Source organism: Nelusetta ayraudi, unplaced genomic scaffold (genome assembly GCF_046127955.1).
Source record: "Nelusetta ayraudi isolate G7.1 ecotype Tasmania unplaced genomic scaffold, CSIRO-AGI_Nayr_v1 ptg000100l, whole genome shotgun sequence".
NCBI classification, from domain to species: domain Eukaryota; kingdom Metazoa; phylum Chordata; class Actinopteri; order Tetraodontiformes; family Monacanthidae; genus Nelusetta; species Nelusetta ayraudi.
Genome location: NW_027466150.1, coordinates 655,278 through 670,113, shown reverse-complemented (window position 1 = coordinate 670,113; position 14,836 = coordinate 655,278). Strand labels below are relative to the sequence as shown.

Sequence of the window (14,836 nt, the reverse complement as noted above, 5' to 3'; positions counted from 1 at the left end):
AAAGTCCACTTGTATGTGTATAGCATACTGCTATTTGTCCTTTCTGGGCTTCTGTAGAAACATGGCAGCCAGATCTACGTTTAGATCTGCTGTGAAGTGACTTATTTTAGAGTAAACGGCAACTAATTTCTCACACTATATAATCTTAAATCCTCCCAGTAGGCCTTTAATGACTGTACCGTCAGGCTCCAGATTCAGGACGATGACAAATCTAAAACATATTTTTTTAATTATGATCTATGAAGAGAGTCTGTCATCTTTGTAGAACCGTCTATGGAAACAACGTGCTTGTGCGACCATTAAATAAAGATGTTCTCACATTTGTGGAATATTTCTAGTGTCAGTATGACTTTTATTACTCATTATGAACACACACTGGCAGGGTTAAATATGTGAATTTAGGGAACTGTTGGCAAGACGACAAACATTTGATTGTAATTGATGTGATATGTACATGGCACCATCCTAAGCAAAAGTGACATCAGGTACTTCCAATAAACTAACCATTTACAGTCAGACCTCCGTGCATAGACTGGGATCTGTGTGGATCCAGTGACAGATCTGGGCGTATTTGAGTGGGGTGATCCTCACTGCCGCGTTGTAGTCCCTCTGTTCACCCCCGTCTTCCTCCTCCACCCACTGATGGCCCGAAAACACCCCGATCACCCTCCGCTGCCACTTCCCTTTGCCGTCCCCGGCTTCCTGTCTCAACCGGACGTAAACGCCGGCGCCGGCGGCGCCCGTCTTTGCGTCGCAGCGCTGGTAAATCATGTCGTCGGACTCTTCTTCCACCGTGCAAAAGCGGTAAACCACCGTCTCCTCGCCACCGCCGCCGCCCGCCGGGCGCCTGTCATCGTCGTAGGCCGAAAAGTGGATGCGTGCCGTGGGGCCAGTAGGGGGCGCCACCCCGAGTTCCATGTGCTTCTGTTTGATGGGCCGTCTCAGTTCCAGGACAGCGTAGTTGTAGTCAGAGGAGACGCTCTGGATCCATCCCTGTGGGATGCGGATTTGTTTGACTCTGGTCCAGCGGAAGGCGATCCGATTCTTGGGATCGGCGCTCCGGCGCATCCGACTCCGTCTTTTCCCGCCTCTTTCAATCCCACCGTCATCTGGGACACCTTCCTTCTTTTTCCTTCCTTTACGCCTCCTCCCTCTGCCGCCTCCCCTTCTCCCAGCGACGCCTTCGTCCAGGCTGTTCTGCTCCTCGCCTCCCTCCATCACCTGCGCCGCCGCCTCCTCCTCCTTCTCCTCCTTGCCTGCGACCCCGACTCTCCGCCGGCCTCCTCTCCTCCTGCCCTTTCTCCCTCTTCTGGTCTTGACCTGTAACACTCCGACTCTAACCGCCCTGACGCCGCGCAGGTAGTCCTGCCCGTCGTGGACGCACTGAGCCGCCGTCAAGACGTGTTTGGGGGATATCAAGATGCCGGAACACCCCGTGGACACCTGCACGGCAGCGGAAAAGGGATACTTGGTGATGAAGTGAGAGTCCGAGATCACAAAGCGCCCGTCCGCTCCGTACACCTGCCGTTTCCTGCGCGTGTGAGCAGCGGGCGGACAGCCGGGCCTCTCTGAGGCCGTCCAGTTGAAATTCTGCACGCTGACGTCTGTGTGCGTGCGAGTGCCATTCTCAAACACTGTCTCGTATCCCAGGAGCCTCTCTTGCTCTCTCCGGTCCAGTGAAGGCCTGCCGTGGTGACACCCAAGTGTCGTCTTGCCTTCTACTGCCTCATCCTCCTTAAGTCCATTAAACAAAGGGCTACTTAAGGGCTTGGTTTGTGCGTCCAGCAGGACCGGGACACTCTGCTTTGTCCAACTGTAGTCCTGGCTGTTTCTATCCTGAGCGAAAACTCCAGACACCGACAGAGAAGCTGCGACAAGCAGCACAATAAGGCCACGAATGAGTCCCATCCTATTGAGGTTGAAAGAGACAGAAAAATGTAATTGCTTTGCAGAATGATAAATAAATCAGACAAGCACCTGATTATATTAATCAAGCTGAAAAGAGAAGTCTTATGTATGGACCACAGTTCAATCGGTGGATTTCCCTTGCTGTTATTGCTGGTATATATACTATGACCAGCAGAAGGCGCACTAGCTCAGTTTGGGGAGAAACCTATGGACATCCAAAGTAATTGCGTTACTTAAAATTGGCCGAAAGCATCATGTAACTAAATCAATTAAATATAATATGCAAAACTGCAGAATGAAATTCATGCAAAGCATTGATTTTTCCTCATTAAGTAAAAAGCTCAGATAGCTCTTGAAAAGTATCTCATATACACGTGCTCATTTTAATTTAAAAAAAAAAAGTATATATATATATACATATATAATCATAACATCATTGGAATCCTACCTGAAAGTGAGTCTTCCTGAAAGCTTCTGGATAAAGTTTCCTCTAAAGTTCCTCCTCAGTATGCAGAAATGCTCTCAATCCAAACAGCTTCCAGCAGACGAGGCTTCATCGTTTGCATCACGAAAAAAAAAAACAAGCACAAAGAATGAGGGGAAACGTGCACAGAGGCACTGACTGTGCTCCTCAAGCATGCATCTCACTCTGATGCAGGGAGGAGAAGGAGGGAGGAGCTGAACCTGGAGGCACCAAGTGCAGATTCACAGTATGGGACGTTTTACAGAAATGTGCAACGCTGATTTTGAGTGTGAGTTATTTTTGGAGCGTTAGGGTAAAAAAACAAAAAAACAAAAAAGGAGCAAATTTAATATTAATTGTAATTTGATGGGCGTCCGTACAAACACATCCACTGCAAGGCTACGTTTCTTAAATTTAGAGAAAAGAGCTTTAAAAAGTCTGTCAATACAAGTGAAAATGATCACGTGCAGACACACACACACACACACACACACACACACACACACACACTTTGATTATACAGGGGAGTGTGGTCTGGACTCTTCTGGACTCTTTATAGCCTATTCAGACACTTGTGGACACTCCTCCCAGAACTTAATATTCACCCATCCACTCCTTTTTATCCTATGGTCTGACCACACACGCACACGTGCACCAACACAGTGATCTGGATATAAACCACCACAACAATTAAGGGATGACCGCTGGAGGCCCGTCACCTCAGCCACAAGTGCCACTGTGGTTGTGTTGTGCTGGCCCGAGAGCTCCTTATTGTTAATGTTGCGATACAAAAATATATGTAAGTTCACAGTGAAACCTCAAGTATGTGGACTTTCCAAAATGGTCTTGATTGTTCAGAATGACATATTATGGAATTGCAAACACATTACAATGAAGTAGAATCATATGTTACACATTTATTGAGCAAAAAAAAGGGGGGCCTGAGTAGCTGGTGGGAGAACCACAAGGCAGTCACACCAGCACCATCAAATATGACCTCCTATTGGTTGCCTGGAACCTATCACAGCACAGCTAGCACTGTTGCACTGGTCACAGTGGCAAGTCCTAATCCATTTCCCTCCACAAACATTTGCACCAAGTGCCAAAAACAGGCACATAAATATTGCTGCTGGCGCGGACGCTGGCCTCTCCAGGAAGCCTCAACGACTCGCATCCATCGCATGATTGACGAGGACCACGATATCTCACGGAGAGCTGGGTGCAATTTGTGGTTAAAAAAAAGATGATTTTGGAGGTGAAGAAAAGACAAAACAAAGCAACAACTGATCTCAAAACACATGCGTGCTGATGAGCTTGGTAGTTGGCAAAAGCTGGAAAATTGGGGGACTTCCTGCATGTGTTATCGTGAAGACTGACAACATCTTTCCTCTATATATGTTAAACCCACCCCTAACCCTCCATAGATGCTCATAAATGGGTTTAGACTTTTTCTTTTAATGTGTGTTTGCTGATGTGGTTCTGTGGGGAGACCGTCTAAAAGAACCATTGAGCTCTGGTCTAAGTCTGTGTTGGCATGTCTCAACAAAGGACGCATCCTTTTCCCTGGCAGGGGTGACTTCTCCTCTACACTCAGTTCAGATCAAATGACAAAAAGAGTCCAAAAGACACGTCTGGTCCGTCAGGAGGGAATTATCTTCACCGTCGATGGGCAAACATGTGAGACAGAAGACGCATGCAGACAGAATTGTGAGCTGTGTTTGTGTGAGATCATGAGAACGTCAACCTCAGGGCAAACTCTGTTTGTTATTAATGTTTTGTTTTTTTTTATGTGTCAAGTCACTTGGCTCGGCAAACAGGCTGCGTTTAATCATTGCGAGGCAGAAATTATGGAGTGGTGAGGAAACTGAAACACGCTCAACTGCTTTCTTGTGGACGGTCGAGCGAGGATAAAGGGGGAAACTTTGAGCGGGACGTTTCTCCGATGGTTCCTCCGTCCGCCTGTCGTGCGGTTATTATGTTTTATGTCAATACATGGTGCTAATTGAAAGAACCCAATTTGACGAAGTAAACAATGGAATTTTCCTTGACAGGCTGCAGACACAGTTTATTGCTGGAGGCCAATGATAAAGTCAATTTTGTACGTTTTACAACAGATCATCAAAAATAATCTGCGTGTTTGAAAACTTTTCAGTTAGCATTCAACACACAAAGGGCTTTAGCGTATGAAAACTGGGCGCCGCTCGAGCTAAAGTACAAAAAAAAAAATATTATAAAATAACACGACAACAGCGGACGAGGGAGGCGAGCAGTGGGAAAGAAGCTGACTTTGTGACATTGCGCGAATGTTTAAAGTGAGTCGGGGGTCGAGTCTACGGAAACCAGTGATAAAATAGGCCGTTATTATCCAGGGACGCCCGATGACTCACTGCATGTCTTCCCATTTCGCTCTTCTCACGCGTCTCACATTTTCCACCTTCTAAGTTTTTTATTAAGTGCTTCTGCCCTTGCGTGTTTTCTCAGTGCTCTTCCGGGACGTTGCTCCCTGATAGCAGAACTCACCAGAAGCAAGCCAGGTGCAGACAGAACGCAGAGGAGAGGAACAGGTTTATCTTGGCTCCCCACTTCCCGCTGTATCCCGGGACGGAGCTTTGCTGGTTCCTATCTCCACTTAATTCTCACGTATTAGAGGGACTTTTCCCCCTTAGCAGCAGTCCAATTAGAATGTTCTAGCGGGACGTGACCCTCCTCGCTGGGGTCGACTTTTTTTTCCCCTTCCGATTTCTGCAGCTGCATGTGTAATCCGCTAAAGCTATGTAAACTAAGCGAGGAGCCGTGATTCACTTGTTTATGTAAGAAAAAAAAAATGCTCCCGTGTTTTGCGGAAGTTTGTTTGGAGAGTTTGTGAAATAAGTCTTGAGAGCACTGCGGGGGTGTGCGATTGGTTGATTTTTGGCACAAGCACAAACACAGACACACACAGACACAAACAGCAAATTCTGAAAAACTATTTTTATGGGCAGGGGAGAATGCCAGCTGACCGAATGAATGTTCTCGATACTGCCTTGGCATAAAGCGGCACAAAGCATAAAATAAAAAGTATTTATTTTACGCCTGGCGCCCCGGCAACTACAAACCGCTCAGGTTTTCATCTCTGAAATCCAGCTCATCCATCTTGCTAAGATCCAACGGATGATGTTTTCAATGTGTCTTAAACTTTCAGTGGATTCCTCATGGAATCGTCTGCGGATCAAAAGGCAGGAGGCGCTTATCTGGGAAATCACTCCAAGTAGAAGCGAGCCTGGAAACCACCGAAGAAGACCAAAAAGAAACCACTTTGGACTCTGCTTTAGCATTGACGCCAAGTCCAACCGGAATGATTTGTGATGCCAGCCTACCAGCATGACCAATTACAATATGCGCCAGTCGACCATTCGCAGCCAGCCTGACCCGCAAAAACATGGTGCAGCAGCAGCTTGTCTGATAAGTGACACAGAGAATCGGAGTAAGATCAGCCAGAGCTGCTCCTGGGAAAAACTCAAAGTGACAATCACGTGACAATAAATCTGTGAGACAGCCACAGAGTGAAGGGCGAATGAGGACAGTATTTCCCCCTCCATACCTTAATCAGCCAAATGTGATAAATCTCTTTACTTTCCATGGGCCCGGCCCTTCGGAGCCCTCGGGCTTTTATCATAACATATCATATCACAAGCATGTGACCCACTGGTTATGGGTCAAACATAACATACGCAGATGACATGATGGAGAAAAAAAAAATGGAAATTACAACGCAGTTGTGCTCAATGCAGTGAAACGTGAGGCTAGAACATTTTATTGCCCCCTAGAGGTGGAGAGCAGTAAACCTAAATCTTTTCCCTATCTATGGGTTGACTGTTGGGGACGTGTTTTTTAGCAGCCAATATTTTAAAGCAACGTCTTCAGTGCTCGTATCATACTTGAATAAATATCTGTGCAGTTTGCCAATTTTTCTGGCTATAGGCCACAAATTTCTGATGAACAAACTGACTCTGGCTGACAGTCCCGGCATCATCATTTCTGTCGCTCTCGTATTCCAAATCAAACCAGACGAGACTCTGTCTCTTCGGGGGGGTTTGGAACCCGATGATGCTGAATGTGGGTGTTTGTGCATTTTTTTTAATTTTTTTTTTAGATTTTGTCTGAGTTTATATTTTCTCTGCTCGTGTGGTCCACGTTTTCTGTTTACACACTTGCCGGCATTTTAAGGATCCCATGTTCGTGTTATTATTATTTCTCCGCCGCTCTCCTTTCCCCTCTATGTCCACTTCTCCTCCATATGTTTACAAAGTGACCCGAGCTGCACAGAGTCCTCACAGAGAATCCAAGACATCAGGGCGCAGCAAATCAGGCCAGTTCTTGGACAGACAAATGTGTTTTTAATCCGGTGTCAGTGATGAAAACCCCCTAATCCCAACTAGTTTCAGAAGAAATTCGACAAAACACTTCCTTGTTAACCATTGTTATGAGAACACATGAAGAATTCATCCAAGTTTCCGACAAAGTAAATCAGACATTTTTTGGCCAACATTTGACAACAGCAAGACCATTTCTGTGAGAACTGTCACTAGTGGAAAATGACTGCCTTTTGAAATATGCCATTGTACCTTTGAATTATATTTAAAAAGAAAATAGGATTGTAGAAAAGTCCAAAACCTTCAAACTTTTCTTTTTTCTGCCTCTTCTTTCAATGTGGTTATTGTTGTTTTTTTATTTCCAAATTACAAATAACAATCAATTCTAACGCATAAACTAAACCTAAACTAAGCCTGACAGAAAGTTAGCTCGTCGGCAGATGAAAAATGTTACCAAATGGCTGGAAAATGTGAAAGCTGTCGTCGCTCTCCCTCTGCAGCGCCATACGACATATTTTTTTTAGTTAAACAGCCCCACGTTGGCTGCAAGTTCGACTTATCAGCTGGAGAGCCTTGACGTAATTACCGCATTAGACGTCTGGGAAAATAAGCACTCGATATCAATTACATATGTTCTAAATTTGAGCCATGAGTTGGATTTTGAAGGAAAGAGCTCTCTGCAGCGTTTGGTCCAAACGGACCAGGAATGAAAGCCAGTTATTTTTTGATTTACTGTTTGGGCAACATGTCGAGAGGAGAGGGGGTGGGTCTTTTTTTTGTTTTTTTTTCAGATGTCTGCTGTGCGGACAATGTCCACCTTCGCGGAGCTACATTGTGTTCTAGGGTGTGGCGCCCGAACACCGTGTTGTTAGCGAGATTATGAGGATTTAAATTTCTTTCAAAAATTGCATTAGTTTGGCAAATGGTTGACGCGCACGTTGACACTGACGGCAAAATGATTTAAACTTCAAAAAGCTGTTTGTCAGATATTCTGAAAGAATGTGGGGACTAGATCCAGGGTTTTTGTTTGTTTTTTTTTCTCCTGTGGAAATGATCGGGATCTTCCAGTCGGCTCGATAACCTGCTTCAGCCGCCGCACCTCATTCCGAGGCAAGCTCATTGTTGTGGGACTGCATCAGTTTGACGGTCTGGCCAAAGGTGCTGCACACATCCTGGACACATAATGACACGGCTGAGTCATTTCACCTCTCTATTGTACGTTTCTATGCTCGCGGCTTGGGTCCCGCGTTTGAGGCTGATAGCAGCCTCGGCCGCCAAGTTGGACGATGCGCGACCTGTGTTGCCACGTTGTCGCTGCTTGTTTTCCTGTGTAACGCCCTTTGTTCAAACGGTTTGGTTCTGATCTACAGCGGCTGCTGCTATAATAATGGAAAAACATAAAAGTACATTGAATGTATGCAAAATCAATTTCATGTTCTAAAAAAGATAGAAGATATTTATTTTTTAAACAGCTGACAGATTTCAAGGTCTCACAGACGGCCGCTCGCATGTGGCGCGGCGTTTCCCGGAACCATCAGCAGCCATCTGGCAGTAAACTTTTATCAGTTTCATTTGTAAACACGCCGAGGGTCTCTGAGCAACCTAAATTATGCAGTGTCTGTTTACGCAGCACCGTTCTGCAACGCGACGTGTTTTCAATTAGCCGTATTTTGTCTGGTGCTCACGTCTCCCCGTTTGACATTGAGCGTGCACGTGCAAAGCTCCGCTTCTTTTCTCCTCTCTCTCCGCTCCATTTTGGGCCCTGGCTCTGGCTGCAGGAATGCGCCTTGGTGAGTAACCGAGGTCATAAAACACAGTCCAGGTCCAACGTGGGCGTTCTGATCATTGCTGAGAACTGTTGAGGGTCGCTGCCAGACACTCAGAGTCTCAGAAACAAACTGTATTTGAACTAAAGGCCACGCTAATGGAAGCAACGCACCTAAATCAAAGAGGCATCCGACGAAAGCATCGAAAGACGAAGCTCGAGGCTGCACAACAATATGAAATAAATTTGCTTATCAACAGGTTTTATAACATTTCTTTCAGAATGAACAGTACTTTTTTTGAACTTTTATCTCAGTTTCAATGAGAAAAACAGCCAAAGCCATACAGTGGTGCACCCTTTCAGATTGAAATGCAACTCTAAACAACCTTCAGACAGCCCAGGAGAGGTGGTACAGGCTCAAGCACCATCTGTGACCCTGAGGTCACAGCAGGAGGGGGCGGTAATAGAAAATAAATACATGGATTTGCGCGAGTCCCTCAAGCACATTCTGAAAGGCCAATATGCGGTAAAATTAAGTTGATGGTGCGAGGGCCAAATCCCAAAGAGAGAGAGTTCAGTTTGAGATAATAATGATGAATAGTGAAAGAGAGAGAGAGAGAGTCTTAGTGAGGTTACTTGTATCAGAAAAGCAATTTGGGCAGGATTTTAACAACCCAAATGAACACAATTTTTATGGGTTCTGCGATAATACAAACACATCTGTTTCCCTTCTGCACACTTCAACTCTAACTGGCTGTTTATATAGTTATTTGAATCTATAATATGGTAAAGAGAGAGAGAGAGAGGAAAAGAAGAAGCAACTATTTATGCCAATTGGATCTTAAAGGGATGGTTCACCCGTAATCGGAATTTCATCAAGAAGATAAAAGAGCTACAAGAACTCTTGGTTGTGGAGAAGAGATTTCAAAACAACAGCTTCAGAAGGGAGAGAAGCACTCTGGCTAGAGAAAAAAAATTGTATCCTCATCCAACTTGGACGAATCCAGCTGCTCTCATACTGCTTGTGAACTGGGTTAGAATTTTTTTAAGCCTTTCATCACCCAGCCACCTCAGCCCTCTGATATTCCGCTCATGCTTTCCAACAAACCTCGCCCTCAGCCCGAGGTCTAATTCCTCAGTGCTCCACGCGCTCCTCGCTCCCCCGTCTCTCTCTTTTCTCCTCATCCAAGCCCTCAACGACACGCCAGAGACGCAGCTTTTCAGTTTGAGCCCCTCTCGAACGCCGCTGTCCAGCTCAGTGGCAGCGAGAGGAGCACAACCCCACTTGAAATCACCGCTTCATCCAGGTCTCGCCATTAAACCACCTGAGCAGAGGTTTGCCGGCCTCTCGCCTAAACCTTTCATGACAGGGCGAGGTGCCCAATGACCGGTCCGTGCTGTGGAATTACAGCCACATCACCCACGACGGCTGCTGCTCCTGCAGGCCTTCACCAAAACCGCACCGGGGACGGAATTCCTTCAGGATCTCACCGCCAACATTCCATCGTGTCCATCCGTCCATCCATTTCCAATACCCGCTTCTTCCTGAGCTCAGAACATGCAAACTCCACACCGAAAAGGTCCCAGGCCCGGAATCGAACCCCCGATCTTCTTGCTATGTCGCCCCCGAATCCATTGTGTCTTCAAACCCCAGCGTTAAAGAGCACCAAGCAGGTACTTTTTTCGCCCCAAGATAAACACTTCTGTTACATTTATAGGTCAAAAGCACTGCAAAACCTGTTGACAGTGCACATCTCAGGATCAACAGCTTCTGTGAACGCTAGAAGTGGAGTTTATTTGGCACTACTCTGAGAAGCTGGGTAGAACCTATAACTTGTAAAGTTAACTTTAACCTGGGGAAAAAACACTGCAGTATGCATATAAAAGCATAGTGAGATTTTCATTCTAATTACACAGCGCGTGACCTCTCACCTTCGCCATAACCTTTTAAACTGATCCGAGTGGCGAGAGTGTGCGGCTGAACATCTGCGTGGTGCTTTCATTCTTGGTACCGTTTGAACATCCCACATGGCTTTTCTTAACGGGCTGCAGATGCAGACTCTGGGTAGAAATGTCGTCTCGCCACACACACACACACACACACACACACACACACACACACACACACACACACACACACACACACACACACACACACACACACACACACACACACACAAGAGGACAATGTCAACAAGAGACGGCCCCTCAAAGTGCGCTGCCACGTGCAACTTTTGGCCTCTGCCCCGAACTGCTTTCGACGCCTTGTTTTGGTCCTTTAAATCACTGTCACTTGAAGAGAAAACAATGCGGCTACACGCAAAACCAGTCGTTTGAGTCATCCCACAGAGCGGCTGCACAGAACTGCTGACGCTGGTCGTAAAGATTCAAAATGTCAAATAGCTCAGCGGCCGCATGAAACACAAAATGTTCCCCCCCCAAAGGGACGGTCGAAGGATGAAGGTGATGCGACTGGGTAACAGCTGAGCCGGATCGGTTCTTTCAGACTTGCGTGTATTTCATTAGCGCTTAATCTGCTGGTGAACCTCTTTCGAACAGACTCACAATTCAGCAACCTAATGCAAAATAAATGACCTAATTTGACTCTTGGATACCCGACACAGCTGTTAAAATACACGTGCAGTTTGAAGTCTGAAGTGTGAGAAAGTGAAGGCATAGGAAACAGAGCGATCATTCGAGCTGGATGCGTTTTAAGGGAGTGAGAACAGCGCCACCGAGTGAAGTGGAGTGAAAAAAAAAAAAAAAAAAAATCTTGCCGGCCAGCTCCCGACTTGTCAGCATTTTCGTCCCCAACGCATCCAGCAGATGGCGCTACAGCCGCACCCTTCCGCGTTCGAAAGCGACCTCTGTTTTGACAGAACTTTCAGGGGTTTTCCATCTCTCTCATCAAGCTGGGAAAGTCAGGCATAAAAAAGAGGGAAGTAAATTCACAAAGGTTTTTTTGTTTTAGTTTTTTTTTAATCAGTTCCAACTAAACCTTTTAATTGGTGGTCAGCAAGAGAAGAGCACACATAAACCTCGTCACGGTCTGGTTGCTACTTTCCTGAGAAAAACTTTGTTGAGTGTGGTTTTGTTTGAAACTCTGATGCCAGAAGTCACTGCGTCTGCGTGAGACGTGATAAGCAGAGTTGCAGTCTCACTAAAAGTGTAGCCTCTGAAGTCGCATGTGCTGCGGAGGCAGAATTTCAATATCAATACCATATTTCTTCAAATGAAAATATGTGGTGAGTTTTGATGATGCCAAACATAACATATGGACTTTTAAAAGTCTTTACAGTTTTATTTTTCTGTGTTGGGGTGATTTTGTGTGTCCACAATTGATTATTCCACGAATATACACTTGGTTATCATTCAAACCCCTGTAACATATATATGCAATTAGTCATATGCTATATAAATATTATGACATTCAAACAAGAAGAACCTCAATTCAAATGTCACTGCTAGCACTTCAAATGACAGAGGATTAGTTCAAGTTAAACTGTTAAAAGTAAAGAGTTACATTGAAAGAGGGAAGTATGTTGAAACAAAAGCCTTTCTAAGAAATCTGTTGCCCAGGAACCAAAAAAAAAAAAGATCTAAAGAATTTACATCCCATATGTTGGTGTATGAGTATCTTTGTCCATGCCCCCCTTTTTCAGTAAATTAATTCATCAGATATTTTGGACCACAGGCTTGAGCCACATCTCTAGATCCCTGACTGCCCAATTATCAGGTTTCCTAACTGGCAAAAACTACTGATAACAAAATTTCTGAGACTATTATGGGCAGAGGTGCACACGTTTTTAGGATTTATTTATTTATTTATTTATTTATTTTGTCGAAGTGTCTCTGTGTGTTTTCGCGAAACTCAAATCACCACAGAAAATCTTGACATCTCCAACCACAGTCTCATAAAGGAAGCTGAGTCACAGATAGAGCAAAGCACTTCCTGTTTGTTTTGCCGCCGCACTCTTCCAACATGATGTCTGGAGCAGGACAGAAAAGTTTGTCAATCAGAAATGCCACACATTTCTTTGCGCATTTTCAGTTTTCCCATGTTTGTTTTACTGAATACGTCACAATCTGCGTTTCAGTTTCTGTCGATTTAAAAATTTGTGAATTTACGTGCATTTTCCAGAAATTGTCACGGAAGTCTCTCCTGCATTTATGAAACAAATTTGAGAAATGAAATCTTGCACAAGAACACAAACGAGAACGCGACAAATCTTGCACGGGTGTTTTTGCAATGAAGACGCCGCCGTGTGTGGCGAAACACATGACATGCTATGACGTGAACAGAGACATGAAAAACCACTAAAATCCCGTGGTTTACATCTGTTGCATGCGTAACCTGCACAGAGCAATTTATTTCTAGGAGTGGCTTGCAGCGACTACAGCCACTAATGAGATTCCAATAATGGCTGTGGCAGCGTTGGGAAGGGGCTTATATTACTGAATATGTGCTTCAAGGTTGATTGGTGTCAACAAATGTCTCTCTCTCTCTCTCTCTCTCTTAAAGGCTGAGCTTAAAAGGCCTTTTCTTTCTATACCGTTGGCTACAGCTATGCTAATTGGGTCAAGTGCTATGAGCGGTGACAATGGGAATTCAAAGCAAAGCCGCAGGTTCTACATGAGCAAGAACAGAAAATTAAAGCAAATGCACGAAGGTTTGATGATCTGTTCTATTTTGTCGGGGTCGTGAATTGAGTTTCTTTTTTTTAATGCAGCTCAATATTTATGCAACTGTTCTTCTTGGTTCTTCACACCATCATTGGAAGCAAGCAGTCCAATGACATTGTTATCCATCTAGAAGCGCCCTGAAGCCCTGCTGTCATTGATGCGGTCTGGCCCACGAGTGCAACGACTCAGTTTTTTGTAGATTTATTAATGCGGGAAAACATTTAATATTTTGCTCAAAGTATCTTGAAGCCATATTGGACTGTAATAACTCACGGCAAAAGTTTTTTTTTTTATTTCTTACAATTAAGCATGTTGAGTTAATCTACCAAAAGACAGCAGTGTACCGTGGAAATACTGAAAGCGGTATTTTCATTTCTTCAGATTTTCATCTTTACTCTCGGTCACCAGCTTTGCAAAGCGAAACTGTCACTTACAGACTCTTTGACGGAACGGAAGTCGAGAGCACTAGGGCTTTTCATGTGGACCAATCAAACGGCTGAATGTCCTGGCGCTCCTTCTGTAGACCACATCAAGGGGAAGGTGTATAGATGAGGCACAGGAAGACGAAAGAGGCACGTTCAGCTAACGGGCTCACTGTAATCCCTTAATGAACTTCCACGTTTGGGAATGGTGAAAAAGGAAATAGGAAAGAGGATGAGCAAAAGATGGCATGAGGGTGGGACAGACGGCAACAGGAGGGGTTCTCTGCAACAAAGTCCACAGAATAAAGGTTTAAAAGTGCAAAACAATGTTTTTCAAGAGGCGTTTTTGCAGGCGGGCCCCTACCGGATGATGGTCTGTTGTGCTGGCTGATGGTGTCACTGACAATGTTGGTTAGTGTGAAGTGAAGAGTTGCACCTTAAACCATGCACTGCTGCAAGCATGTACATAGTGCATGGCAATTACACACATGGCCACTTCTTGTTGCAATCGCCGAAACAGACGACCGACGAGACGCACGTCGGGCCGTTTGACATTTACGTTCGCCTCCGAGCGTGAACGGCCCGATAAAGGGGTCTGTGTAAAATCCCCTCGTCAATCCTCTCATGCCGTCAGACACTGGGAAGCAAGCCGGTGTCATCCACTTGACAAGTCAGAGGTCATGTAAGTCTCTTCTCCATGCTAAAAATCCCCCAGCCGGGTAAGCCTGACACTGAGCCTGCTGGTGAATGAGGAGGGCACCAGGAGTGACTGACCTGCTGTCACGTCTGCAGCTGCAAGCCAACGCCATCTTTTGCATTGAAAGGTTTGTGGGTTGCAATGAACACGTACCGTTGCTTCTGTTTTGGGCGTGTGAACATTGTTGACGAGCCTTTACTGCATGAGGTGTGAATGGACAGCTGTAACACCTTTGTTTCAATATATAGGCGTGGGTTTTCACCCTAATTCAAATGTATTATTCAGGGACTCCTAACTGAGTGCCATTACATTTTCCTTTCTTTTTTTCCATTCCACCAACACGTTTTTGTTACAGCTCCATATTGTGCTCAGTCCACTTTGGCAACATCTTCCAACAACGTGGCTCTACAGAGTCAGTGAATGAGAGAGGCCTTCTTAGCTTCTCAGAAAGTGTGCACAGAAACACACAGTTATGGATATCATCCCTTTTTGACGCCACACGGAGCACATATACACCTTACCGTTTCCTGATAACAAACCCAACCC

The 14,836-nt window shown here is 45.2% G+C and overlaps 1 protein-coding gene across 1 annotated transcript in view; it reads right to left on the bottom strand.

Annotated features, from left to right (window-relative positions):
• Positions 1 to 137: 137 nt before the first annotated feature.
• LOC142903023 (inactive serine protease 35-like) overlaps positions 138 to 14,836 on the bottom strand; it is a 43,484-nt gene continuing 28,785 nt past the window's right edge. Inside the window, exons 3-4 of the mRNA XM_076048438.1 lie at positions 2,357 to 2,459; positions 138 to 1,909 (exon numbers count right to left, since the gene is read on the bottom strand). Coding sequence (XP_075904553.1) covers positions 514 to 1,908 — 1,395 coding nt within the window. The 5' untranslated portion in view covers position 1,909; positions 2,357 to 2,459 and the 3' untranslated portion in view covers positions 138 to 513. The remainder of the gene's footprint in view (positions 1,910 to 2,356; positions 2,460 to 14,836) is intronic.